The following is a 27124-nucleotide window of genomic DNA, read 5'->3' on the forward strand; positions in this document are numbered from 1 at the left end:
GCCTGGTGCCTGGAGACTCCGCCCCTGGCCAGGCAGGGGAGGCGGGACCTGGATGAGAGGCCCATCCCTGACAACAGCCAGGAAATGCGGGTCTTGGGGATGGGGGTGGAAGTCCAGGGAAATTAGACTCTGGGGGGAAAAGGCAGTGGCTCTCTGTCACCAGGGCAGACCTCAGCTCCCTCGAAGCCTCATCTCCTCATCTCCTGGGGTGGGGACCCCAGGACTGCTATGTGTATGTATCTGTGTGTCTTGGGGGTCATTCCATGGGGAGTTGCACAGCCCCAGGATCTGGAATCCCAGAGCAGGGAGCTCTAGCCCCCTTCTGTGATTGGGGGAGTGGAGAGGAAGCCCTCAAAGACACAGGGAGGATCTGCCTGTGGAAGGCGCCCGTCCAGGCCCTTGACAGGCACATTATTCAGTGCCAGGCAAGGGGCGGATGGCTGGGCCCAGGACAGAAGCCAGATCAGGGAGGCCAGGATAGGGGCTGCACACACCCCAACTTGGGACCCACGCATCTCCCCACCTTCCTGGGGCTGCTGCCTGAAGATCCCACCTGCAGTCCCCTCCCCCCATACTTGCCCGGGATCTGTCAGAGCCGTCTCATCCCCACCCCCTTCCTTTCTCTGCTCCAAGGACTCAGCAGATCCCATGGGGCCTGAGGGTAGTTGGGTGAGGGATGGCAGTGGAGTGAGGCAGGGGTGGAGGTGACAAGGCAGCACCTTTAGCAACGTCCACATTGGAGCTAGAAGGGACCAGCGACTCCTGACCTTCGTTCCCATCTGCCTGAGGGCTGCCTCTTCCTGGGTCTGTTGGGGCATAGCCCCTCCCAGTGAAACTTCCTCACCCATGAGGGAAATGGGGGCTCCTTATTGCTGTCCAAGGAGCCTTCCTTCCAGCCTCTACCTACAACTGGCCCCTCCCTCTGGGTTTGGTTCAGCATCTCCACCAATTTTGGGAGAGGCTATGGAGGACCCCTGGAGTCACAGGATGGAGACTGAGCTAGGGGCTCAGACTCACCCCAGGCCTCTTATGGAGCCGTCAGTTCTAGGCTGTCCTAGCAGGACGTCAGGGGTCTGGGACTATCTCTGTCCCCCTCCTCCCTGCCAGAGCTTAGCACTTTGAGTCCCTGAAAGGGGGGTTGGTCTGTCCCAGGTTTGGATTGTAGCTAATGACCCATGAACTCCCACCTAAGCAGAGGGTCACTTAGACCCACTCCACCTCCTGCTGACTGAAATAAGAGGCCTTGGGATTATGAAGTTTGGGAGAGGTGGTGAGCTGCTGTGCCTGGGGACCCCATCAGGCAAGGGCTTCCGGCGCTGTGTTTGTCGTTTCCAATCAGTCAGTCTGTCTCAAATATAGGAAGAGGGGCCAGGAGGATGGCAGGGAGTGAACCCTCAGGATGACAGCACCAAAGAGATCAGAAGGAGGGACTTGATCTCTCCAAAGTGATTCTCGTCCTCCCTATCCAAATTTTCCACACCTCACCCACCGCTGTTGCTCCAACCCTTCCGAGGGCCCCCAACTTCCCGGTCAGGGCCCTCAGAAATACTGCTAGAAGCCCAGAAACCAGTATTTGGGGATTGGCAAGGCACTCCGCGGGAGGCCAGACCAAGCTTCTCCATGTGCAAATGCGAAAACCTGAAGAGAGGTGAGAAATGACTTGCCCGAGGCCACAGAGGTCGCGGGACAGAGCGAGATCAGAAGCCAGGTTTTCACCTCCGGAAGGGCACCTCTGCCGTGCCAAAGCTCCCCTATGCAGGTGGAGCCTGCTCCAAGGCCCGCGTTAACCGGAATGGAGCTGGGCAGCCCTGGAGGTGCGGGCCAGGGCAGTTCAAGGCAAGACCAGCAGGGCCGGATGGGAGCCGGATCTCCCCTGGGAGTGGCGCACAGCCTCTCCGGACTCGTATGGCGGCGGCGGCGGCGGCGGCAGGTGCCTGCGTGGCGATCCGGCTGGGCCCCCGGGCGGGTGCTGAGAGGCCACCCCTGCCTCACGCGAGCCGAACGAACAAAACGCTCAGGTCCGGTTTGTGCGAGGGGCTCGTCGCGGGGCGGGAGCGGAGGGCCCGGGGCCTGGCGGTGGCCCTCGGTGATCCTCTGGTCCTGGTCTTCCGCGAGCGCCGTGTGGAACAGCGCTCCGCCAGCCGCCGCCCTCACCTGCGCGCATCTGCGGCTGACACGTCGGCGGCCGGGGCGGCCACCACAGGTGTGCACCTGGCCCACCCCTCCCTTTCTGGCCACCCTCCACCCGACCGGGCCCTGCTTGGCTTGGTCCCCAGTGTCCGCCCCGGAGCTTGTGCGGAAGCCCCGGCTCAGCGCGCTCTTATACGGCCTATTAAATCCCCGCCCCTAGACACACATACACAAACGCACACTCACACCTGTCCGGGCTCCCGTTTGTTCGGGGCAAATATTGACTCAGAAGAGGTGGAGCGCTTCCCCCCCCCTACCCCCCCGCCAGGGCTCTGGGGCCGGAGCTCCTCCGACGCAGTGGCGGCGGGTGTGTGTTGGGGGGGGGTGGTTGTCGGGGACCTGGGCGCCTCTGGAACAACACCAGATGTCACTTTTCCACCCACCTGCTTCTGGCGGGGGAGGGTGAAGGTGGGAGGAGCCGAGGAGCCGAAGGCAGAGGCTGTCTGGCAGAGGTTGGGGGGAGTAGGAGGTGGGTATCCTAGGGAAGGCGGGACATCCCTTGATCTGGGGATTCAGAGGCACAGTGGGAGTCGCTTGTAGGGTCTGTGGCCCGCTGTTTACGGGTGACCTGTCCCCGCGTCCCAGAGTCTAGCTGTCGGCCCTCCGCGGCGTGCCTCGGCTTCCCTTCCTTCCCAACCTCTTAGAGTCCCAGGAGCCCGGCAGCTGCTAAAAAAAGGCTGGCTGCGGGACGGCGGGGCGCGGGGCGGCGGGGCAACCGAACCTTGGAGCAGGCGTGGCGGGGAAGCAGGAGGGGCGGCCAACTCGGCCCGCGGCCACCTGCTGCATTGACCAGGCCTGGCGCTAAGGCCAGCCGGCCCCGCCGGAAGCGCCCCCCACTGGCCAGACCAGGTCCAGCGCCCGGCAGCGAGCGGCGACACCTCTCGCTTAGCTGCGGTGCGCAGTGGAGAGGCGCCACCTCCCAGCCCCCCAAGTCTGCAATGAATCGCTGCGGTCCATCTTGGCCGCTCCCACCATCTGTCCCGCTCAGCGCGCGCGAATTGTTCCCGCGCCGGGGAAATAAAGTCAAGGCAGATGTAGGAAAAATGTCTAGATGGCTTTACTGGTAGGGCGGGGGAGAGGGGGCCCGGCAGAACCTAGGGAAGGAAGTCGTAGTGGCTGGGCGCTGGCGTCCGCGAAGAGTCGGTAGGGGGCGGCGCCACCAGCCGGGACGTCTCAGTTTGCTGTGGCCCTAAGGACGCCGCCGGCAGCAAGTCTGGCGCGACAATCCTGGAAGACACAAATCCCAGGTAAAGGTGAGGGCGAAGCTTCGGGCCAAGTCAGCCCACCCCTGCCGCCCGTCGCGCCCTTGCGGCGGCAGGCCGGAGCGCTCCCACCTGGGAAGGCTGAGTGGGGGCAGGGTGATGACGCGCGGCTGCGAGGTGAGCACCACCTCCCCGCGGCTCGCCTCCACGAGGATGTTCTGGATCAGGTTCTCCAGCAGCGCCTCCTGCAGGTTGGCGAAAGCCGGGAGCCTGCGGGGGACGTGGGCGCGGGTGTCAGCGCCACCACCGCCACGCTCGGCGTTCTCCGCTGGCCTCTGTGCTGTACCGTGTGCCTCGTGCTCTGTGTGGATTGTCATTTAACTCCCCACCTTCCCAACACTACGAGGCATCCTCGGTGCAATTTTACAGACACTCAAACTATGTGGTTTGAAAAGCCCAAGTTGCCAAACGTCATGCAAGTGATGGGATTTGAACCCAGGCAATCCTAGTCCCCATCTCAGCCGGGTTTGGGGAAAGGCATCCAGCGATGAGAGGACGGACAAGGGACTCGGTGGGGCCTAGTCCCCACCCAGAGGGCCCAACCTAGACAGAAAGTGCCACAGAGCAGTCCCGAGGGAAGGTGGTGCAAAAAGAGGTGGTACTTCTCTCCTGGCTCCAGAAACACATTTAAGAGAACTTGAAGACTATAACTACCCTCCTCAAAGTGGTGTGAGGGTGAATGTTAATAGCTGGGTCTTGGAGAAAAAAAATTAAAGCTCAGATAGCCTTTCTGTAAACACTCCCACCCAGGCCTTATGCTACCAAAGTAATGTCAGTAACACTGAGTTGGGAAGGGACGCACACAGCAGAGGCCGTCCCAGTATACCATCGCCTCCTAGGATCCTTCTGCACACAGCCCCCTTCCAAACCCTCACTGGCTGCTCACCGGCTGATGGCCTCCTTCTGGTCCTGCTCTTGCTCCTCCTGCACCATGACCTTCAACTGCTGCTGCCACTGCCATTTCAGGGATTCCTGGGACCCGGGCTCAGTCCCTGCCCAGGTCAACTTCTCTTCCTTCTCCTCTGTCACCTCCTCCTCCTCCAGCTTCTCTTTTCCCATCTCCTCGTCTTTCATCTCTTCCTCTTCCCCCTTCAGCTCCTCTTCTTCTTCTTTGCCCTTCTCCTCCTCTTCCCCTCCTTCCTTCTCCCCCAGACTCCATTTGTCCTCCTCCTGCTCCTTGCCTTCCCTGTCTTCCCAGCTGCTGGAGGACGGAGACAGGCCTGGCACTATGTGCAGGCCGCTGTTCTGAGCCATGAGCCTGGCCGACTGCTCATTCCAGAACTGGCAAAAGTAAGGCATCTGCTCTACCAGGCTCTGTTCCAGGGCCTCATGGAAGGTCTTGTCTTCCAGCAGACCCCTGGGTGGCAGGAAGGAAGAAAAGGGCCTTGCTGAGAGGCTTTGCAGGCCCCTGTGGAGCTCTGGTTTCAGGGGTCACCCAAGGGGAGATTATTGCCTACTACGTCCACAAACAGGTGCTGGGTGGGGGAAGTGCTTGGTCCACTGCCCCTCCCATTCTTCTTTAGAGGAAGGTATCTCTGGGACCCATGGAGTCTTGGAGGAGAACATTATGTGGCAGAGGCAGAGACAGGATGTCAGAGTTACACAGATGAGGGACGGCAATCCTAGGGAGAATGTCAACTGGCTCCAGAACTCATCTACTAGCCATGGACAAGGCAGCACTCAGGACCCAGCCTTGAGGACCCCTTGAGCCAACGCTATTAGACTTGCACTGTCCTGGAGGGCCTTGGGGTCTTGTGAGGAAGTTCTATTTTTTCAGGAGAGGAAGGGCTGGGACTTTAGGGGCTACGGGTGGACCCAGAGTTGACTGAATGAACTGGAAAGATGGGGGGTGAGGGTGCAGGGGGTGGGCAGGTCACCTGATGATGATGGTGAGACAGTCAACCAGAAGCTGCTTCCCCTGCTTGGAGACAGGCACCCACTTGTCAGGGGATTCTTTCTCAGAAGCCTCCAACTCCTCCCTGGTGCACTTCCTCTTTGGCAGTTCCCTGGGGCAGGCCAGGACACTGAGTGGCCTCGGCAAGCCACCATGCTGGGGTTGGGGGCATGAGCGGGGTGGTGGTCTCACAGTTATGAAGACATAGATGAGTCTGGGCAGGTCCCAGCCTTAACCCAAACATGGTGCTACTGCATGTGGGGAATTAAGCCTGACTCAGAATCCATGCAGGAGCTGCAGAGGGCCCAAGTTGGAAAGCAAGGAATGGGGGATGGGGAGGCCTAAAGGGGCTTCCCAGGGACGCTGGCTCTTTGCCCCTCTCCTCATAAGGGCCTAAGCAATAATGGGGGCATCCTGGGCCCACCCAGCCCGCAGCAAGGGTTGGGTCTGGAGTGAGAGAGGGGACAGAAAGCAGAGGAAGGAGACCCCTCCCTCCCTGACAGTTCACCGGTGCAAGAAGTATTGGTGAAAGTCGGAGAAGAAGTTGGCCAGGAAGTAGTCGGTGGCATGGGCCCGGGCTGTGAGGCCCAAGTAAAGCGTGTCTGGCGAGGGTGGCTGGGGGCATGGCCAGGATGTCTCCTCCTTTGGGATCTTAAGATTCCAGCTGGCGGGCTGGTGGAGAGTCTGCTGTTTCTTGATGGGGGGCAGTGTCTTTGGGAAAGGAGAGGCACGGATTTGGGAGAGGAGAGGCAGGGGTTTGGGGACTACACTCTTGTCACTGATGGGTCCCTAGCCCCCCAACCACACAGGGGTTTGACTCTACCCATTGGTCCACACAGGGGTTTGACTCTACCCAGTGGCACTTTCATCCTTCCCTTCTAAGAGGCTGGACCAGGGGTGGGAGGCATCTCTGAGAGCAAGCAAGGACCCTCTCAAGTTACCCCAAGGAGATGGGTCTGGGGCTTATGGCCTTACCTTATACCTCCTCACAGGTTCACAGGCTGTACAATAGGCCCGTCTCTGAGGAAGCAAAGAGACCCCTGTTTAGGGTACAAGAGGCCTAGAGGGACTCCCCGTCTTCCTACCCTTCCTGCTGACCCACCAAAGGCCTGAAACCAATGCCAGGACAATGCTACCCTCTTGGTCCTGCACAACTCCTACCCATACCCTCTTCCAGAACCTTCCCTACAGAAATGCATCCTGCAGTCAAGGAAAATATGATTATCCAACTCAAGGAAAGAAGAGACGCCGCCGCCAAACATGTGCATGATGCCCCAAGGGAGCTTGTCCTGTGCCCTGGAGCTTTGTGGTTTCGTGTGAGAAGGAAACAGCTTCCCTTATTAAGACTTAATTGAGAAATCCCTTCTTCTGTGCCCTCAGGACATGATTTGCATTCACAGTTGGGCCAGAGCTTCAGAGGGGAGCAGTTCCTCCTTGGGGGTTCAGTGTGGTGGAAACAGAGGTGATCAAGGTATAATACCAGTGTGAGAAGTTATGAGATCAGGGGGAGGAACCAAGACAGGCGTCTTGTCTCCTATTTATTATTGGTATCCCCCCCACAAAAGCTAACAGCCCATGTTTAGTGAATGCTTACTGGGGCCAGGCACTGTTGTAGGCACTTTACATGTATTAACTCATTTAATCTTCCCAACAGCGCTCCGGAGCAGATAATATTTTACTTGCATTTAAAAATATTTTTTAAACTTTTATTTTTAACCTTGGGATATTTCAAACATACATAAAAGTGGCGAGAATACTACAAAGAACCCTCCATTGCCTACTACCCAGCTCCAACAATTAGCAACTCATGGCCAGTCTTTTCTCACCTACACCTCCCCTCTGGATTATCTTGAAGCCAATCCCAGACGTCATATTATCCCCACTTTACAGCTGATGTACCTGAGAGGTTAAATACCTTGACCAAGATCACAGAGCTAGAAATCATCCAAGTCAGGAATCACAACGGGGCATCTTGTTCCCACAGCCTGCACCCCAACCCACCATGAAGCACTGTCCTCCACCAGAAGATGATCTCTATCTTGTTTCCCCTGGGTCCCTAGGACCCAACACTTAGAAGGCACTTGTTAAATATCGAAGTAAGGAAAGGTCAGCCAGCCTTCTGTATCCAGAGAGTCTCTTGGGGAGATGCTATACTTAGTCTAATGAAAGAAATCGCATCTCTTAGGGCATGCTGGCCAGTTTTGCATGGATCACCACTTCTGTCCCCTCTAGTAAGGCCAATCAGAAAGATCTGTGGTGTTTAAGGCCCACTGTGCCCTCCGCACCTTCACTGTCCTGTCTGTGATGGTGAACTCTACTTCCTGTCGCACCTTCTCGTCCTTCCACTCCTGCAGATCCTTCTGGTACTGCTTTAGGAGGTCCTGTCGGTAGACCTGTGGCCCAGGACAAGGAGAGAGAAGATGAAGGTCTGGGGGGCTCGTAGCCAGGCCTTACCCTGGGTCTGTGCTGTGGGGCCCCCCACTCTTCCAGGGGCTGGCTCTCTCTGGGGAGCTGGGGATCTCATAGCCCACCCCACCTACCAGGACTGGGAGCTGTGCTCCAACCCAGCTTCTCTCTGGGGCTGGTCCTACCTTGCATACCAGGTCAATGCTGTAGAAACTGGCATGCACTGAGGCCTTCAGAGTCACCACGAATGGGATCATCTCTTCAGGAGCCACCTTCCCTTTCGTGGGACTCACGGACACCTGTTGATATGGGGAAGGAGTTTCTAGAGCGTCACAAGGATGGGATGGGACAAGATCAGATGGAGTGGGATAGGATGGGATGGGAAGGGATGGGATGAGATAGAACAAGGTGGGACGGTATGAAGTGGGATGGGATGGAATGGGATGTAATAGGGTGGGGTGGGATGGGGGGAAGGAATGGGTGAGACAGAACAAGATGGGATGGGATGGGGTAGGTCTGGAGCCCTGCTGGAGGTTCTGACTCCATGGACGCAGAAGACTGTTACCTTCCCGAAGTCTAGGGGCTTCAGTTGCCAGACGAAGACAATTGTCTCATTCTTGGAGAGGTTGTTGAGGAATAGCAGGCGCCTGCACTTGCTCTGCACAGGAATGTTTCCCAGGGATATGTGAGACTGGGACAGGAAGACCTTCTGTTGGTGGAGAAAACGCAACAGCAAGTTTGGGAGGTGAAGAAATAATAACCACAGCAACCACTACCAGTTACTGAGCGCTTTCAACAGGCCGGGTACCAGGTAGGCAATTTACATGCATTTGATTCTCCCAATAGCCATCTGAAATAGGTACTACTTTTGTCCCCATTTTAAAGATATGCTGCCAAGTTTCAGAGAGCATGAATGTTTTCTCCAAAGGTCTCTCACTGGTACAGCTGGGAGAAACCCAGTCTCACTGTAAAGCCTATGATTTTGACTACTAACATGGGTTTGGAAGGGCTGAGAAGTCAGAATTAGCATAGAGAACACAGACCTAAAACCCACATCATTTGAGTCTCTAAAGGATGGTTGTAAATTCCTGGGTGGTCAGTTGTTGGTATTGTCACTGGCACAGAACAGGAGCTGTGTTACAGGGGTGTCTGGAAAGACTGAGGCCACATGAAAGGGACACTTTCTCTCTGTCCAGACTGAGTACCTCCAGGGCTGGGACTTTGTCTGACTCTTCTCTGTGTCCCCAGGGCCTCCACAGGGTTGGTCCTGCAGTAAGTGTCCAAAAAGGGTAGGAGCAGAAGCAGGGACAGGCAAACACATGAATGGACAGCGCCTGAATGGGTGCATGGAAGGATGGATGGAGAATTGGGTGGATGGATAGATAGATACATGGATGATAAACGGGCATGTGGGTCAATGGGGAGATGGGTAAGTGGATGGATGAATGGGTCAGACCTCTCAACAGTGAGGAGTGTGTGAACTAAAGGTAGTTATCGACCCCAGATATCTTTCAGCAAAATCAATCTAGGTCCAGGGGAAGGACCGTTCTGTTTAAAGGTAATACCTTAGAGCCCTAGAGTGGGAGAACTTCTTTCCACCCCTTCAAATAACCCCATCCCAATGCCCAGAGGAGAGAGCAGCATGGAGGGCCCTCCAGCCGGTGGAGTGGCTTGAGCAGGAACACCTGTGGGCACTAGGTGGCAGGGTAAGCCTCTGCTGGAGCTGGTACTGCCTCCTAAATCTGGAGGAGGGCTGGTTCTAGGCTTCACCTCCTATCCCTCTTCTCAACATCATCTCTTTTCCTTCCCAGCCTCTCCATCCCTCTGCACTGGCCACCCTGGGCCCTCAGACCTTCCCAGCTCCCTTCTCCTTACCTGTCCAGGAACCATCAGCTTTGAGTGTATGGAGCTGTTGTCCCCTGAGATGTTGTGGAAAGGGGCTGTGTCTCCCATGACATGGGGGTCATAGCCCACTCCCTGAAAGCAGATGGTGGCTGAGTTCCACCCCAGGATATGTATGGGCACGTCTGCCTGGGAAGTTCGGAGGATAGGGGAAGGGACTGGTCAGAGCACGGCCGGCTGAGGAGGCCAACTCCACCCCCACCCCACGTCAGCCCAGGCTGCTGTTCACCGTGTAGGTCTTGGCCTCGAGAGGTGAGAAGACCCACAAGACCTGAGCAGTTGTGCCTGGCTGGATGTCCCCTCGGGGGTTGAGGCAGCAGAAGATGGGGTGATGGAAATTTTTTTCCTGAACCTGCGACAGGACGTCGGTCTGGATCTCATATGTCACAGGCACCGAGCCACTGTTATACAGCTCATAAATCTGCAGGGGTGAGAAGAGGGAGACCTCCAAACCAGCTCAGGGCTCCAATGCAGACAGCCTGCGATTGTGTGTCCATCGAGGGAAGCCAGGTGGATCTCCATGGTGTCACACGTACAATCCCAGAGCTCCCCTGAATACCTCCGATTTCCCTTATGGCTTCATCACCCAAGAAGTGTATAACTGTGTTTTCAGCCTATGACATTTTACGGTAATCTGTAATCCTTATTTGATTTGCTCTCAATTTACCATTGTCCAGGTACAAGGCGACGCTAATGCTCATGTCCCCAGTGTCGGAATTTAGGGAAATGTCCGTGCACGCATCATCCAGACCCTTCATCGTTTTCTAAGCTCTGGTTCTAATCACCTGTGAGGCTGCCGCTTTCCACGTCTGCTGTTAGAGGCAGTCCTGCTTTATAAGGAAACTTTATAACGCAGATAAGGGAGCGGAAGGAAGGTATGAGGTCCCCCAAGACTAACTCCAAAGTTTGGGACTCACAGAACATCTCAGGAAAAAAACAGAGATCTTCTGGTGCAATCCTTCGTTTTAGAGACAAGAAGATGGGAGACAGAGAGAATAGAGAGTTCATCTGGATTGAGGCCCGGTCCCCTCATCTTTCTCTGACCCAATCCTGAAAATGCTGACTTTTTTTCTCTTGCCGGGACCACCCTCTGAGCTCCAGACCTGGTACCAACTTCTACTTGACAACCCCTCTTGGTTGTCTCACAGGCATCTCAAAGTTTGCCAGAACCAAACTCTTCACTCTTAAATACCTGTTTCCTGCCCCTCCCCCACCCCCTGTAGCTCCCTTCAGCAAATAGCACTACATATTCTCAGTAGCTCAAACTAAGAATCCAATGTATCCTCAATCCCTCCCTTTTACTTACTTCCTGGATCCAATCCCCAGCAAGTCCCAATGATTCTACCTCCAAAATGTAAATTAAATCTGTTCACTTCTCTCTATTTCTATTGCCCTCTTGCAGGTACAGGCTACCATCTGTCATCATCTCATGAATAAAGGAGGAAGCGTGGCCACAGTTGTACAGTTTGGCTGGAGGCACAACTGGGTCTCCTGGCTCCAGATCTGGGGGCATTTTCCAATGTCTGTGTTCAGGGCCACAGGGGAGTGGTCTGGTCTCTCTAGAAAGCTCTCCTGGGGGCACATGAGTCTTCCCCTTCCTTTTTGAGCCCAGATGGGCTTCTGCAAGTTTGGACACGCCCAGCTCTGGGTGGGCTGCTGGGAAGCCAGTGGGGTGGAGGGTAGTGTAGGGAAGTGAACAGATCTCAGGGCTAGGGGACCCGCTCTCAGTCCAGTAAGCCCCTTCCCTGCCTCTACGCTGAGTGGCTAGAGGCCCCTGCCTGGAAACACGAGGGCTTCTACAGGATTTGAAATTTCAGAGCTGTGAAATGTTTGGAAAAATCTATTCCTTTTTTGGAGATTTCCAACATACTTTTTTAGAACAAAGGAACCCGATTCCCTTCAACTAATAAAAAAATTCTATAGCTTCATGAGAATTCACATTCCAGTTTTTCACATTCAAGAAAAATGTCCTTCTTGGAGCAGTGATTTTCAAAATGGCTGAGACCTATTAGTGAGCAGGTCATAAAACCAATGTAGTGGGGTGTATCCAGCATAAAAAAAAATGGAACAGAATAAAAACAAAAACAAAGCATATCTCATGTAGTAGTGTATGTACTGATTTGTGATCCCGTGTTTCCCCAAAAATAAGACCTAGCCAGACAATCAGCTCTAATGCGTCTTTTGGAGCAAAAATTAATATAAGATTATTCTACTATATTCTACTTATTCTACTATATTCTACTATATTCTAACTTATTCTACTATAATATAAGACCGGGTCTATAATATAATATAATATAATATAATATAATATAATATAATATAATATAATACCAGGTCTTATATTAGTTTTTGCTCCAAAAGACGCATTAGAGCTGATGGTCTGGCTAGGTCTTATTTTCGGGGAAACACAGTACTTTTGTTTCAGTTGTGTGTGTAGTATGTACTGGGTTATTATCCAAAATATATTAGTGTTGTTTATGGTCAAAGAAGTTTGAAGAACCCTGTGCTAGAGTGGGGAAAACCCTTCTTCTGCATGGAAATGAGACCTGGCAGAGGGTTGAACACGAGGCGCCAGGAAGCTGAAGCCTGTCGCCTTCGGTGTCTCCCAGTTGCTCAATCTCAAGGTTCAACCTGCAGCCCCACCTCTTAGAGTGAGGGCTTCTAGGAGGCAGGGTCTTTGGTGAGCAGAATGACGTAGACCTCTCACCTGCCGTGGGGGCACTGTGTCACCAATGGGGACAGGGATGAACTGGTGGCTAGTGGAGGTGAAGTGCACATACTTCTGCTCCTGCTTCACTGTGACGCCTATGAAATTTAGCTGGAAATAGAGAGCTCATGAGTAACACCCTTCCCCGAGAGGAAGTGAGGCACCCAGCGGAGAGATCGACCCCAGCTCCCTGGGGGGCACAGTTCCCTGCTCCTCTCTTAGTTGTCCAGGACAGGCCCAGGGCTGGGGCCTCACCAGGATCTCCCGGCCGTGGGACACCTTGAAGAGCACCGGGAGGCGATCAGTGCCGATGAACAGGTGGCTGAAAGGGAGGAGACCAGTCGGGGATGAGTTATGGAGCCCTGGCACATGTGGGAGAACAAATGGTCATGGCGTGCCTGTGGCTTTGAGCCAGCTAGCCCCTGGGAGTATGTGGAAGCCCCTGAGTTGGACAGAGCAAGAGAATTAAACCTCCCTTGCAGGTGGGAAAGCGGGGTCCTCCCAGGCTGGTGGACACTTAGAGTACCCTGGAGTCACACAGTGCAAGGCCAGGCTCCTCCAGGAGCCAGGGGAAAAGGGGGTCTCCAGGACCGGAAGTGCAGGGTGGGCGGAGATGGGAGCACCTGTATTTGAACTCCACCACCTGCTCCTGCCCAGGATCCAGGCTCCCAGCCTTGGGGCTGATGGAGAATATGCTATTGTCCTGCACACGCATTTGGTGCAGCTCAGTGTAGTCAAACTCTGCTCGCTCTGCCCACAGCTCCAGGTCGATCTGCTGGTCACTTGGAAAGAGGAAGGCCCTGGGAGAGGAGTACAAAGGGGGAGGAGTGAAGCCCCTCAGTCAGAACAGACACGTGGGATCTCTGCGCCCCGGGTGGGCGGAACAGACGGAGGCCCCTCCACGCCTCTCCATTTCATCCTCCCCACCCCCCATTTGGCAAGCTGTCCCATGCATGGATGAGCAAACATGGTTGTTGTGGAGTCTCATTTCATAGTGGTCCCCAATCCCAGGACCAGGACCAGGGCTGTGGTGACCAAATAGAAAGTGAAGACTGGGGCTCCCCATCGTGGGTGCTGGGCGTCAAGGGGGTTGCTTGTATATGAGTGTCCATTGGCGCTGGCCATTAACCCTGGAAGGGGTTTCTGTGACAAAACACTGGAGGCGCCTAGGAACGCCAGCAGCACCGACCAGGATCCCCCAAGAGGGACGGTGTCCAGGCCAATTTGGGCACAGGACCGAGAACAGATGCCTCAGCAGGGCTGGTGCTCTGGAATCTGAAGCGAAGCTGAGTGTAGATTAACGCCTGAAATACCTTGCAATGTACTCAAGAAGACATTGCACTCTAAGTAGCTAACAAAACAAGTGACAAAGGGGTCCCAAGACCACACTCTGAAAAGCAGAAACCCTTCATTCAGAGAGAAAGAGGTGGACTTGGAGAGGGAGCTGAAGAGTGTCTTATTTTTTTTTCTCCCATCACCCTTGTATTGTCTGACTTTTTACAGGTGAATAAACCACTTTCGTTGTTTTATCTGGGGGATGCTGACCAGTAGCCAAACTGGAGATCTTGCTATTTTGGGGTCGTCTGGATAGTTTCATTGCCTCCATTTCCCTCACCTCCTTCACCCAGTCTCCCTCTAAATAATCTCGAGCTCCTTTTCCCCGCCATTCCTCTTGTGTGGCCACCCCTCTGGGGACTGCTGGAGCCTCCCTGCCTCAAGCTGCGAATACGTTTCTCTCTCCACATCTCAGACCACAGTGATTTGTCATGAAAGTAGATCATCACGTCTTTGCTGCCCCATCCCAGCTTACATCCCATTGATGCTCTCAGGAAGAAGTCCAAACTCACAAGGAGAAAGATTCCAAGGCCTAGACCTTGACCCTGGCCAGCCTCTCCAGCTGCGTCCGAGGCCCGTCCCTCCCTCCCCGACAATGCTCTTGTCACTTTATGACCTTTTCTCTTACTTGTGTACGTGCCAGGCGCTCTGTTGGAAGGCTCTTTGCAGCCTGCCTCCCTCTTCTCCCGAGGCTGCAAGTCTAGCTTGGTTGTCGCTTTCTCCAGGAAGCCTTTCTGACGCGTACCCCCCCACATACACTCTTCCAAAATGGAGTGAAGTGGCCCCAGTGTTGCACACACCTCTTTCGTAGAACACATCACAGCTGCACAGAAAGGTTGGTCTTCCCAGCCCTGTCACACCTGGAGGGCAGGACCTGGGCTCATCGCATTTCTATTCTGAGGGCCAGCCTGGAGCCTGCAGCTAGGAAGCCCCAGTAAAAGTTTAGCCAATAGTGTAATGAGTGCGTGAGGGAATAACTGGTGTTAAACAGCCTCTGTAAGGAATCTCCCCTTAAATGCAAGGGCCCACATCTCACTGGAGCAAGGGCAGAGACATCAGAGCAAGAGGCTTGGAGTGAGTGGGCAGCAGTGTGGCTCCCTGTTTCCCCCAGGCTCTCCTCATCCTTGGAATTCTCACTCCATCTGTCCTGCCTGCTGCCACGTCCAGACCAAGTCCACATTCCCCGTTTCTTGCTGGTCTTGGCAGGAATAAAACCTTCAGTCTGTTCTTTATAAGCTCGGCAGAGACTGACTAGAATTTTCAAAAATAGCCTTCTAAGGAATGGAAAGGAAACACAACGCAAAAAGCCTAGGAGAGTCAAGCAGTCCAAGGAAGGTTTCCTGTACTTGGAATCCTGGAAGAAGCACAGACTGCCTTCCTGAACCTCAAATGATCTCCTGATGGATGGGCCCCGCTTGGCGGGCGCTCTGCCTGGGTTTCCTCCTGCCTCGGTTTCCAGCGACCTGGACCCTCTCCACGGAGAGTGTGAGCTGGCTTGCTTCTACACACACACACACACACACACACACACACACACACACACACACACAGACACTTCACCCAAATACCCTGCTCCACGCCAGGACACAGGCCAATGTCGCTTTTCCCGTCCCCACCCCCGAGCCCCATGGGATCTGGCTCCTAGCCACTCAAAGAGCCCAGTGAATGGTGGATCAAGAGCTCAAAGCAGGCCCAGGCCTTCCCCATCAGGCCAGAAGCCCGGCCTGCCAAGCTTCCTCAGTCATTCAGGGCCAGGAGCCCCGTTACACATAGTCCCAGCCCTTCTCAGAGAGGAGCCACTTAATGAGCCAATTTCCCCAACTCCCTCCACCACAGGGAGGGGTGGGACAATCCAGAGAGTAAGGGGAGGCCATCGCACCCCTGCTGATGCAGCCTCCACCCCCAAGACTCTCTTCTCAGGCAGGAAGGTTCCTGAGATCTCAGCTGCCCGTCTGCATATGTCCACGCTCATCTACCCACGGCCGTACCCAGGCTGGACTCCTGATTCTCACTCCCAAGCTTGACCCTGATGTGGACACTTCTCTCTCACCTCTGTTTAGCCAGGAGAAGTTGGAAGTCATCAAGAGGAAGTTTACTAGGAAATTGAGGCGCGTGGCAGAGGCAGAGAGGAAGAATAAGAAAAAGCCCTGGCATGGAAACAGGATGTTTACTGGGCACAAGTTCCGAGCCCCGTGGGAGGAAAGCCGAGCACAGGAAGGGCCAAGAGTGGCAGGCTGAGGGCTCTGGGCCTGAGCCCCATGTGACTGGAGAAGTACAGCCGGCCCTGCGGCTTCACTGAGTCACACCATCCTACGTGACACTGCTCTGTGGCAGCAAACCCCATCCATCCCCACCGAGACCCTCCACTCGCCTCCATGCAGGCTTGGCCCCCATGGGATTGGGGCTCGGGCAGGGGTGCCCCAGGGTCCAGCTCAGTGGCTGGTACACAGAGCAGGTCAAAGCCTTGCTGACTAACGGGTGTAGGCGGGGACTTTGGAGCTGGACAAGTCTGGGTTTGAACCTGGCTCTGCCTGCTGACGGCTGAGTGCTCTTGGCTGAGTCCTTAGCCGCCCACCTGTGAACGAGTCAGCACAGGAGAATTTGCTCACAGGGTCCAGGTGAGGCTCGGAGAAAAGGCTTGGAAAGTGCAGTGCCTGGCGTGTAGCAGACACCCAGTGGGTGCTTCTCATTCATTAGATATTGAGATGCCCGTGCCAGTCTCCAGCATGACGGTTCCACCACTTCTCAGCCTATTGACATGTGTCATCCTGCTGGACCCCAATTCCACCCTGGCCTCCACACCCCATCAATGCAGACACCAGGCAGCCAGGTCTGCCCCCAGCAAGAGAAAACCTCCCAGCCCCTGCCTCCCAGGCCCCCCAGGCCCCCCCTTCCAAGCCAGCCATACCAGTGCAGGGGCACCTCTCCGCTGTTCTTCAGGGCCAGGAGCACCACAGAGGGTGGGGCTTCTATGGGCGCTGCCGCAAAATTAAAGTCCAGCTTCAGTGGGGTGAAGACAGGGGGGATCTGGCTCGTGCTGGTGGAGCGGAGAAACGGGCTCAGAGACGGGCATGCGGACAGGCTGGGGCCCTGCTCGGGTGGCTGGCTTGGCGCGCATCTCCCCACAGGTGGGAATTAGAGACTCTGGGACTCAGGGGCAGGGTGGGCTAGCACTTCCGGTCTCAAGCCATTTCCTGCCTTCTCCAGGCCCCTCCAGGGATGGGCAAGAATTGGGAGGGAGATAGAGAGCCATTTCTTGGACAGGGCCTGGTGCTGGGAATGTGGGCAGAGAGCTCCAAGAATATCCTCAGATAGGCTCGGCCCCTCCCCCAGGCCCAGCTCACCTATGCCGCGTGGGCACCTTGTAGGTTAGCTCCCAGGGGGTGGGGTCACGTGCCAAGTAACTGTTGAACGTATCCAGGGAGAAAAGTTGCCACAGATGCTTCCGGGTGATGCCCCGGGCGCTGCCCATGGAGCAGACATCCAGGATGGAGAGTAAGGGGTACACGGCAGTCAGGGAGACTCGACAGAGCTCCTGTTTCTCCCCAACCGTATTATCTGGGGGAAAGGGATGCAGGAGAGGAGTGGGCTTACCTGCTGGCTCCCTTGGCAGGGTGTGCAGGACCCCTGGGCCACCTGCCCCGGGACCCTTGCCAGGAACAGCAGTCTCCCGGGGGTGGGGGGGACATTTCCAACAACAGACAACCTTTGTCTGATACTTTCATATATCAGGCAGGGTCCTAAGTGCTTCACACACACCATTGTATTTATTGTGCACCAGGGTTTCCAGGCAGGAATTCCCGCCCGTTCTCAGGAAATTTTTTCACTTTCCCATTCCCGAATCCCGAGATATAAACTGTTTTCTGTTCTCCACAATGAATCGTTTCCACAAAGTGATGGCTGGTACTAGCAACCACCTGGGTTCAAGGAGCCGATTTTCCCGATTTCCTGACCAACTTTTCTCGAGATTCGGGAACGGAAAAGCAAATAAATTTCCTGAGAATGGGCGGGAATTCCCACCCAGAAAACCTAGTGATAAATAGGAAAAATGTCTAGGAGATACACTGTGAGTAGTATGTTTATTTCCCATTGTGGGTATCACTGGTTCAAGGAGCCGATTTTCCCGATTTCTCGACCAACTTTTCTCGGGATTCAGGAATGGGAAAGCAAAAAAAATTCCTGAGAATGGGTGGGAATTCCTGCCTGGAAACCCTCATGTGCACTGTTATTTGTGTGCAAACTAATACTTACTAACAGCTTTATTGAAACAATTTACATACCATAAAATTGACCCTTTTAAAGCATACACTTCAGTGCTTTTGTATATTCACGAAGTTGTGCAACCATCACCGCCATCGAATTTGAGAACATTTTCATCACCACAAAAAGTAACCTGGTACCAAGTAGCTGTCACTCCCCATTCTTCCTTCCCCCACCCCTGGTAAATCTAATTTCTGTCTCTAGAGATTTGCCCATTCTAGATGTTTCACATAAATGAAACATAAGTGGAATCTGGCTTTTTGTGACTGAATTCTTTCACTTCCATAATGTTTTCAAGGTTCATCCATGTGGAAACCTGTATCATTACTTTTTTCCTTTTTCTTGCCTGTGCACCCACTATTAGCCCCATTTTACAGATGTGGAAACTGAGGCATGGGGAAGTTAAACAGGTTGCTAAGATTACATGGCTAATAAGCACTGGGGCCAGGATCCAGTCCCAGGCAGTCTGGCTCAAGTCTACATTCTGAGCCACTCCTCTGTGCTGCCTTGGATAACTCCCAGCGGCCCCAGGGCAGGCTGGGAATAACTCCATTCTACAAAGGAGGAAGCTGGGGCCCAGGGCGGCTGAGAGTTTGTCTAAGCTCTTAGAATAAATTAGCACAGCTCCACACTTTTCACATTGAGTCCTCCACAGCTCAGGCACCGCATACCCAGGGACACCCACCCAGACAGAGGTGGCTGGTATGAGGCACACACACCAGACACCCAAAGGTGCACCCTTGCATGCTCACGCTCATTCTGCTAGTTCTGTCTAGACCATCCAAATCTCCCCACCCAAGTCCTGCTCACACAGCCCTGCCTCTTTCCTCCAGGGACTGACTCTCCATGCCAGCTGACCCAGGTACCTCTGTGGGAGAGGAGAGAGTAGCTGATGGTCCAGGAGTACTGGAACCGGTGGTTGGGACAGGCAGTCAGGCGGATGGTGTCCTGGGATCGGGGGGGCATTTTCCCCTCTGTGCGGTCCAGCTGAAGAGCTGCTCAAGGATGAGCAGATGGGGTCAAGGGCATAGAGGGTTTGAGTGCAGTCCAGAGAGGCTCAGCCTCTCCTCCTGACCCTTCCCAGACACCCTCCTCAGGGCCAGCAAAGCACGGGCTACCAAACAGGCTGAGCCAGAAAACGGGGAGCAGAATCCCTCCTCCCAGACCAAGATGGAGGGGACCTGTCTTTGTGCCATCGGCACTTGCTAAACACTTTGCTCCACCTAGCAGCCTGTGACGTAGATGCCACCAGTAGCCCCATTTTACAGATGAGGAAGCTGAGGCTCAGAGAGGTCCAGACCAATGCTATCCATCTAGAAAGTTGAAGCACCAAGGTTTAAGCCCTGCTCTGCCTGCTCCCAAACCGCGGTCTGATTAACCATCTTACTCAGTGCCCCTCACTGCCCATTGCCCTGGCCCCAGTCCCAGCCTAGGCCCAGTACCAAGGGGGTCGTTGCTGATGCCCTCAGGACTGCATTGTTCCAGGAACAGGTGATAATGGAGGGTACAGTTGCCTTCATTCAGGAGAACCAGCAACCTGGACTGTTGGCTGTTCACCATCACATTCCCAAAGTCCAGCTCCTTCTCCTTTACCTGAGGGCCAGAGTCAGCCAGCCGGGGTGGGGGCTCTCCCAGGCCCACGGCTCTGGCTTTCCCACCCCTGGCCTTAGAGAATCCCCAAAGAAGGGCAGGTCCGGGGGTGCGGGCCAGGGACCAGAAAGCTACCACCCCCGCCCTCTTAGAGCTGAGACCCCTGGGGTGCCCAGGCCTGTGCCCTAGTCCCCAGCTCCCCACCCCAACCTAGAAGCCAGGGTTCTCCCACTCACAGACAGGCTGCTGCTGATGCCCATGCCCACCAGCCGGATCACGTAGTGGGTGGTGGTGTGGGGCTTGGTGTCTGGGGGCCGCCCTGCTTTCCAGACCCACACCCCCACTCGAAACAAGTACTTGGTCTCCTCCAGAGGGCTGAAGGTCCACGTCAGCATCTGTGGTCACAGAGATTATCCCTGTATGGGGGTCTCTGGGAAACCCCCACCCGGAGTCCTGGCTCTCTGAGGTCCCAATGCAGGACATCAAGCTGTGGAAACCCTTTCTGAGTGTTTTACCTTGTACCAGGCACTTAACACACATCGTGTATTATATCATCACCCTAAGCCTCTCAATCCTTTATCTCTACCAGGTAAGTGGCATTCTTTTAGTGCCTCATTTTCTAATGAGAAACCAGAAACTCAGAAAACTGGGGTAACTTGCCTAAGTTCAAAAAGCTGGTGAGGGCACTTGGTGGGAGCTGCGTGTGGATCTTCAAGGCTGACTCCAGACCTTGTGTGGTCTCTTGCCTCCCCTCACTGATTACTACCGCTGGGTTCTTGCAGAAACCCTGTGTTGGTGGTTTGTGGCCCAAGTTTGGCCTCCCAACTAGTCTATAAACCCTAGGCAAGGATGGGGTCTGCTGGTGTGTGTCCCAGCCTGTGCCCCCACCCCGCATGGCCAATGGGACCTCTAGGAGTCCCCTTCCTCACCCCTTAATGATAGCCACCCATTTAGCCTCAAATCTAGCTGCTCCAAATCCCCTCCCATTGAGCTCACAGTTTTGGGGACCATGGATGGAGAGTGGATTTGCCCCTGGACAGTGGCCTCAGAAACCCTGGTTTGAGTCCTAGCTCTGTACGTCCTCCTAATTTATAATCTTAGTAAATAGACTTTTCTTCTCTAAGTCTCAAGTCTTTCTTGTGAAATGGAAGGTGCTGATACTGGTAATCACATGTACTTATAAGGCTGGAGAGGTGACTATGGATTGAATGGGAGGTGACCATGGGTTGAATGGGAGGTGACCATGGGTTGAAAGGGAGGTGACCATAGTAAGCCTGGCTCAACAGACATGAGTAAGAGATGATGGTGGGGGTGAGGGCAGCGGGTACCCCTCCCTCCAACCCTCGGCAGTGGGACATGGCACTCACGAGGTTCTCACTGGGCTGGATGAGCCCCCTGGCAGGCTGGACGGCCAGCATCTTTCGGTGCTGCTGGGAGACCCTCCACTCAAATTCCAGGGGCAGACGCGAGGGGTTGCGGAAGGTGAAGAGGCTAGTGGAGGAGCAGCCCACGTGGGTGGGCTTGAAGAAGACGGTTTTGTGGGTGTCCAGCTTCAGCTGCAGCGGCTCTTCCCGACTCTGCATGCTCACCTCCTGGGGCCAAAGGAGGGAGGACAGTACCTGGACCTCACCCTGCAGTCCTGGCTCCCCCAAATGTCCAGGAAGTCACAGGTGGGCAGATTTCCCCCTTGGAGAAGGCAGCCCTATGCCAGCCTGGGCATGGGCAGCTTCTATCAAAGGCAGGGTGTGTCGGGACTGCCCCAGGAGATAGTTCTTGAAAAGAACTCAGGGACTAAGAAAAGATGTACAGACCATTTCATGGGCCAGACATAGGTCCATAGCCTGGACCCTTTCCCTGACCTGGCCCAAACACGCCTCTACCACCTGCAGGTAAGTCTTGTGTTGCCCCTGCTCCTTCCTGTGGGAATCTGCACCCTTTTTCTCATCCCAGATCCAATGAGGTGGACAGGCAGGACCCTAAGTGTTGGGAGAGCTGTTCACAGATGTGGTGAGAGGTCCTCTCCCTGCCATGTCACGTCTGGGAGAAAGACCAGCCCCTTGTCTACTTTAAGTGAGCTTCAGAGGCAAACCCCAGAATGTGGCTTTGAAAAGGGAAGCCCCAGACTGTGGCCCACGCCCCTGGACCCAGCCCCCGACCCATGCCTCCCACCTTGAGATACTGGGGAGAAAAATTGAACTGCAAGTAGAAAATGTGCTGCTTCCAGGAGTTGCCCTTGGGGTAGGTAGAGACGAGAAAAATCTGGTGGGCTCCAGGGGCCACAAGGCCTGAGGTGGGCCTCAGGGAGATGTCCGAGCTGCTTTTGGGGGCCAGGTTGAAGGTCAGCAGCATGGAGCCTCTGTTGATCAGGAGCAGGCTGCGGTAGGAGGGTTCACCGGGAGACACTGCAGGAAATAGCTGGGGTGCAAGAGAAAAGGGACCCATGCTCAGACCTACACCCCGACCCACCTCAACAAACATACTCAGGGAAGTCCATGTGGGCTTGGGTGGCGCCGTCTCTAGGGAGATCCAAGATGCCCCCATGCATCCCAGTCAGTGCCCTGCAGCAGGGAATGGGGGAGGCCACAGCCAGACCCCCAAAAATGCTTCTGTCTTCCAGAGACCTCCAGACAGGGAGATGGAGTGGCCACAGGAACTACCCTAGGATCCTCCGAGAGGCCTCCAAGACTCCTCCTCAAGGTTAAGTAAGAGTTCTTTCATTTTAGGGTGTCCTCAAACCATCTTCTGGAGAACCCACTTTCAGAGATCCTGGTCCAGGAGTGCCTGAGGCAAGTGGCCTCTTCTAGGTGATTCTCCTGCAGGTGGTTGGGGGAACCCTACTTTGACAAAGGGAAAGCCCCAGCAATCCCAGCTTCGAAACACTCCTTACGCCTCTAGGGTGTGGTCAGCACCAGGCTAAGAGCTGAGCAGCCTGTAGAACACAAGGCCTGAAGTTGCTGACCAGGGTGCCCCATCCAGCTGGGCAACAAGTGCGCTGCACGAGGCATTAGGGAGCAACTCGGGCCCAGAATGTGCTGGATGGCAGTAAAGGTCACAAACCGCTGGGAGGAACTGGCCAAGGGAAATGGACAGGGGGTCACTGAGGAGAACCCTGAGAAGTCAGGGGGGACTCCAGGAAGGGGCGCACTTGAGCAGAAATGTACCTGGTAGGGGGAGTGGGATCGCCCCCAAGTACATTCTCCAAAACTGGTGCCTTTCCAGCAATATGAAGCATGAGGGTAGCGAAGACCGGTGAAAGGACTGATGACATTGTCAAAGGAGAAACTAGAATTGGCACTTGGCCATCTAGCCCAGGGGCTCCGCCTTCATGCTCTCTGGCATCCTGCTGCTCAGAGAGGAGGGGCCCGGGAAGAAGGGGCTACTCCAAGGGACCGGCTCTGTGACCCCACCCGAGGCCCGGGTGACCCCCAAGGGCAGGAACTCATGGTGTGGTGAGCTATCTCAGTCAACAGGGGACTGAAGCACTGGAGCATTAAACCTGAGAGGACCAGAGGGTGTTCCGATGGAGCAGGCAGGAGCCAGCGGTCTGAGTCCGAGACTCCCCCAGCCCCAGTGCTGCAGCCCAGGAGAGAGTCCTCAGCTAGCCCAGAGCCCCAGGAGCTGGTGGTGAGGAAGTTGGGATGGCCAGGGAGGGTGCCAGGATGTGTTTCTGAGGCCATCAGAGAGGGAAGAGGGATCTGCAAGCCTCAGCAGAAGCCATGCTCCCCAGTCCCACCTCCCACGGCTGCCAGGGCCACTCTCACCTTGGGGACATCCAGGGAGTACTGGGGGACGTGGTGCTCCAAGGCAGCAGCGTAGCTGTGGCCTCGTGCCCGGAGTGTCAGGTTCCAGGATGGGCACACGGTGCAGTCCTCCTCGATGGTACTGAAGCTCTGTAGGACCTGCAGGGGGTCGGACCCAGGGAGAAGCTCAGGGCCCTGTGTCCGACCCTGAGGGGCGCCCCAACTTGCCCCCTGCACAGCAGGCATCCTACATCAGGCACAGAAAAGAGGGACTCCCTGGGAAGACAGGGTAGAGAACAAGTCTTAACAGCCTCTCTGGCTGTGCGCCAGGCCCAGCACGAAGCACTCAGCAAACACGCCCTTTAATCCTCACGACAGCCCTAGGACATGCTGTAGGAACGTGCTTAGAGAGGCACTGGCCAATAGAAATATAATGCAAGCCACAAATACGAGTTGCAAACATAATTTTAAAGTTTCTGGTAGCCACATTAATGAAGTGAACCATGTGAAATAAATTTCAATAATATGTTTTATGTAACCCAATTGATCTAAAATCTTATTCTAACATATAATCGATATACAAAGGATTCGTGAGATATTTTACATTCTTTTCATGCTAAGTCTTCGAAATCCAGAGTCTCTTACCCTTACAGCATGTCTCAGTTTGGACTGGCCACATTTTTAAGTACTCAGTGGTCACATGTGGCCAGTGGCTGTCGTAATGGACAGCGCAGAGCTGGAGCATGTAGCCTAAAAATCTGATGGCCAAGGCAGGTCTCATTCCTACAAACTACCACAGCCCTCCACTGCCAAGATATTAGAACGAAGGCAATTCAAGACTTGGCTTTGGAAAGCCTTCTCAAAAGTTCATATATGACATCATGTTTATAGATGAAAAGACCCAGGCTCAGAGACATTAAGGAACTTGTCCAAGGTCACTTGGCTGGTAAGCATCTCTGATCTTGACTGCACTGCTCTACTCTTCTCTCGGCCCCAGCACCCAGGCCACGAGGAAAGAACAGCAGGGTGGGCATAGCTGAGAAGGGAGGGAAAGGGCAGGACTACCTGGAGAGGAGTGACAGGCTTCTGAGACTGAGGCTGGGCTAGGGACAGCCTGTGCTCCAAGTGTCCTGGCCGAGGGAAGCTGTGCTAGAAGCCCCTCACCCCATACACATAATTACCCGGTGCCTCTGACTGCGCCTGCTTCCTGCCCGCGGCTCTATCCTACTTCAAGGACTAAAAAGGACTAAAAGAGAATCCAGGAGCCCTTGTGCACCAAACTTCCCCCAAGGGCTGACCCCAGCTGAGTTCTCCCCATGGGAGGGAGAGGATGGATCCGGCAGCACCCCTCTGTCACCCCCTCCGACCCCACCCTGCATTCAGGCTCTGCGGCAGAGAACCAGCCTCCCCATCCCTTCTGGCTGCACACACCTTATAAACAGCAAAGGCTTCGAGCTCCACGACGTAGAGGCAGTTAGGGTGAGGCGGCTGGAAGTGCAGGCGCATGGCCATGGACTTGAGCGGGGGCACATGGCAGGTTTCTGGGGTCACCCAGAAGGGGCAGTCAGACCTGCGTGTCCAGACCACGGTGACCTTGCCCTTGGTGTGGTTCATCAGGCACACGGGAACAGGGTTGGGGTCCTCGGGCCCGGGGCAGGCACCAAAATCCACCTCAACAGGCTCTATGCTGACGGGCGGGGGGAAGATGGCCAAGTCGCTAGTGCCATCGAAGAAGTACTCAGTCATGGGGGGGATGAGGGGATACTGTAGGGCTGGCATGTCTTCCAGGTCCTGCATGGGGGGAGACAGGTGGGTGGGCATCCCACTGCCATTCCTCCTACGTGCCCCTCATCTGCATGCTCCTTTCTGGGAAAGGCTACATACAAGAGCTCCACACAGGTCACCCCCACAAGGCTCTGGGGGCACAGGGCTGCCCAAGACTTGCTAGAGAAGGGCGATGAATCTGGGGCAGGGTAGCCTGTCCTGGGGGCCCCGTGGAATCCACCGAACCTCCATGGGAATCATGAGGGCCCCATTCGCATCCCGCACCAGCTTCTTCTCGCTCAGCATGAGGCCCAGGATGTCTGGGGGATAGAGCGTCAGGCCCCGCGCCAGGTGTGTGCGGTACCAAGACAGGTGCTGAGGCCTCAGGATGGCTGGCTTCGTGTTGTCCGAGTGGCAGGTCCCGATCAGGTCCAGGAACAACGGGTCCTGTGACATTTGTCCATGTGAGGCTAGATTTCAGGCCCCACTTGCCACCGTGGCCAGGTATCAGCTGGTCAGGGCACAGTTTGTCTGACCTTGCCCAGGGGCCTGGGCTGAGGTAATCACTTCAAGGCTCTTGGCCCTGCACGTGCTGTGGGGGGTGAGGTCCGTTCCCCACTCCCCCCAGCAACAGCAGCAGAAGAGCCCCCAGCCTGGAGCAGTCGGGGCCAGACTGGCACACCCACTGGCTCAGAGTGAACTTCATGTACCTCTGGCCGTGTTTTGGCTCCAAAAGCCAGGCTGGGGCCCTGGAGGAGATGATCCAGGCAGACAGCCCCAGAAGTTCCAGAATATGGGGGTGAGCACCAAGCATTTATCTTCCTCAGTGGGCCTTAGATTGGCCCCTCTAGTTCCCAGGGGAGCCCCTCCTTGCCCCCTCCCCAACACTTACTTGGTGGTGGATAAGACAGGCCACCCGCCGAAAGTAGATGATGGGGTGAGTGGGCTGGAAGGCACAGTGCAGGGTCACGCGGGCCTTGCCCACCAGGGTCCCGAAGGTAGGTCTGATGCTAAAGACACTCTCCTGGCAGTCAATGGCAAACTGGAAGTGGGCTGTGCAGTCCGATTTATTCTCAATCCGCAGGGCCTGTTCTGACCGCTGTCCGAGGTTGACCCAGCTGAAATCGATGCAGTAGTGCTGCAGGGATACATCAGGACCTGGGCGTAGGGGACAGGGTCCCCGTGAGTGGGCGCTGCCACCGGGCTGGGGCTGGAGTATCAGCCTCCCCAGGGCATCTCAGACAGGGTCCCACCGATGGGAGGTGGTGCTGCCTGGAGACAGAAGGCCAGGCTGGAAAGGAGCCGGAAGGCCCAGCAGCCTGAGCAGACCTCCAGGTCACCAGCGGTGAGGGTGGGAACATGACCTCCCGGTGTCCACACAGGATTCCGCACCGAGCCCACCAGGGGGCAGCAGACACCCAGGCTGAAGGGCACCGAGGCACTTGCTCTTAGGAGCAGGCCAGCAGCGTTTCCCAATCCTAAGCATGGGCTGCTCCTGTCCCCAGGGAGTGCAGTGTCCTGGGGTTGCCAGTACCTCTACAGAAACCAACGACTTTGAGCAGGGTTTGGGCGGCAGAGCCAGAGGGTATAATGGACAAGTAGTCCGTGGTTCTGACGTCCAAGGTATCAGGGTGGAAAAACACCGACACATATTTCTTTTCTCCTGGGGACACGATGCCAGAGGCTGTGGGGCACGAGAAGGCCTGGTCTTTAGTCAGCGTGTCTGGGGCCACTTCAATCTTGAAGGGGGCACTCACCTGTGGGGCCAGCAGGAGACAGCAGGGGTCAGATCACAGGGTGGGGAAGTCTGTTGTTACTGAGGTGCCCAGCCAAGGGGGACAGGGCGGCTAGCATCCAACTTGTGCCCCACTTGTCAGCTTTGAGTGTGAACAATGCTGCCTCCACCAGGAGAGAAGGAAGGAGTCAAGCCGTGGGCTTTGCATGGGGACCCACCAGAAGGGCACTTTTCCCCCCAAAGGTATCATAAAGGCTAGCTGTGGTGCTGGGGTCAGTACAGTCTTAGGGCTGCTCTTGGGGCTCAGGGAGTACTCCAGCTCAGCTCTAGTTGAGA

At 55.4% G+C, this 27124-nt stretch overlaps 1 protein-coding gene across 4 annotated transcripts in view; it reads right to left on the reverse strand.

Moving 5' to 3' along the window:
* Positions 1-3226: 3226 nt before the first annotated feature.
* Positions 3227-27124, reverse strand: part of CFAP65 (cilia and flagella associated protein 65) — a 33509-nt gene continuing 9611 nt past the window's right edge. For 3 of the 4 annotated variants that reach the window (XM_081051398.1, XM_081051399.1, XM_081051400.1), the window contains 26 exons: positions 26588-26810; positions 25946-26211; positions 25300-25500; positions 24721-25080; positions 23311-23448; positions 21719-21964; positions 20917-21141; positions 19786-19944; positions 19402-19552; positions 18826-18954; positions 17044-17257; positions 16608-16736; positions 12988-13164; positions 12620-12686; positions 12365-12475; positions 9884-10075; positions 9628-9783; positions 8318-8461; positions 7938-8051; positions 7632-7739; positions 6322-6366; positions 5855-6057; positions 5330-5458; positions 4339-4809; positions 3525-3662; positions 3227-3417 (listed from right to left, as the gene is read on the reverse strand). In XM_081051398.1, the coding sequence (XP_080907524.1) occupies positions 3285-3417; positions 3525-3662; positions 4339-4809; positions 5330-5458; positions 5855-6057; positions 6322-6366; positions 7632-7739; positions 7938-8051; positions 8318-8461; positions 9628-9783; positions 9884-10075; positions 12365-12475; positions 12620-12686; positions 12988-13164; positions 16608-16736; positions 17044-17257; positions 18826-18954; positions 19402-19552; positions 19786-19944; positions 20917-21141; positions 21719-21964; positions 23311-23448; positions 24721-25080; positions 25300-25500; positions 25946-26211; positions 26588-26810 (4629 nt within the window). In that variant the 3' untranslated portion in view covers positions 3227-3284. The remainder of the gene's footprint in view (positions 3418-3524; positions 3663-4338; positions 4810-5329; positions 5459-5854; positions 6058-6321; positions 6367-7631; positions 7740-7937; positions 8052-8317; positions 8462-9627; positions 9784-9883; positions 10076-12364; positions 12476-12619; positions 12687-12987; positions 13165-16607; positions 16737-17043; positions 17258-18825; positions 18955-19401; positions 19553-19785; positions 19945-20916; positions 21142-21718; positions 21965-23310; positions 23449-24720; positions 25081-25299; positions 25501-25945; positions 26212-26587; positions 26811-27124) is intronic. The other variant, XR_013993512.1, reaches the window with a different exon arrangement.

The sequence above is a fragment of the Rhinolophus hipposideros genome, assembly GCF_964194185.1.
Source record: "Rhinolophus hipposideros genome assembly, chromosome: 6".
Lineage (NCBI taxonomy): Eukaryota > Metazoa > Chordata > Mammalia > Chiroptera > Rhinolophidae > Rhinolophus > Rhinolophus hipposideros.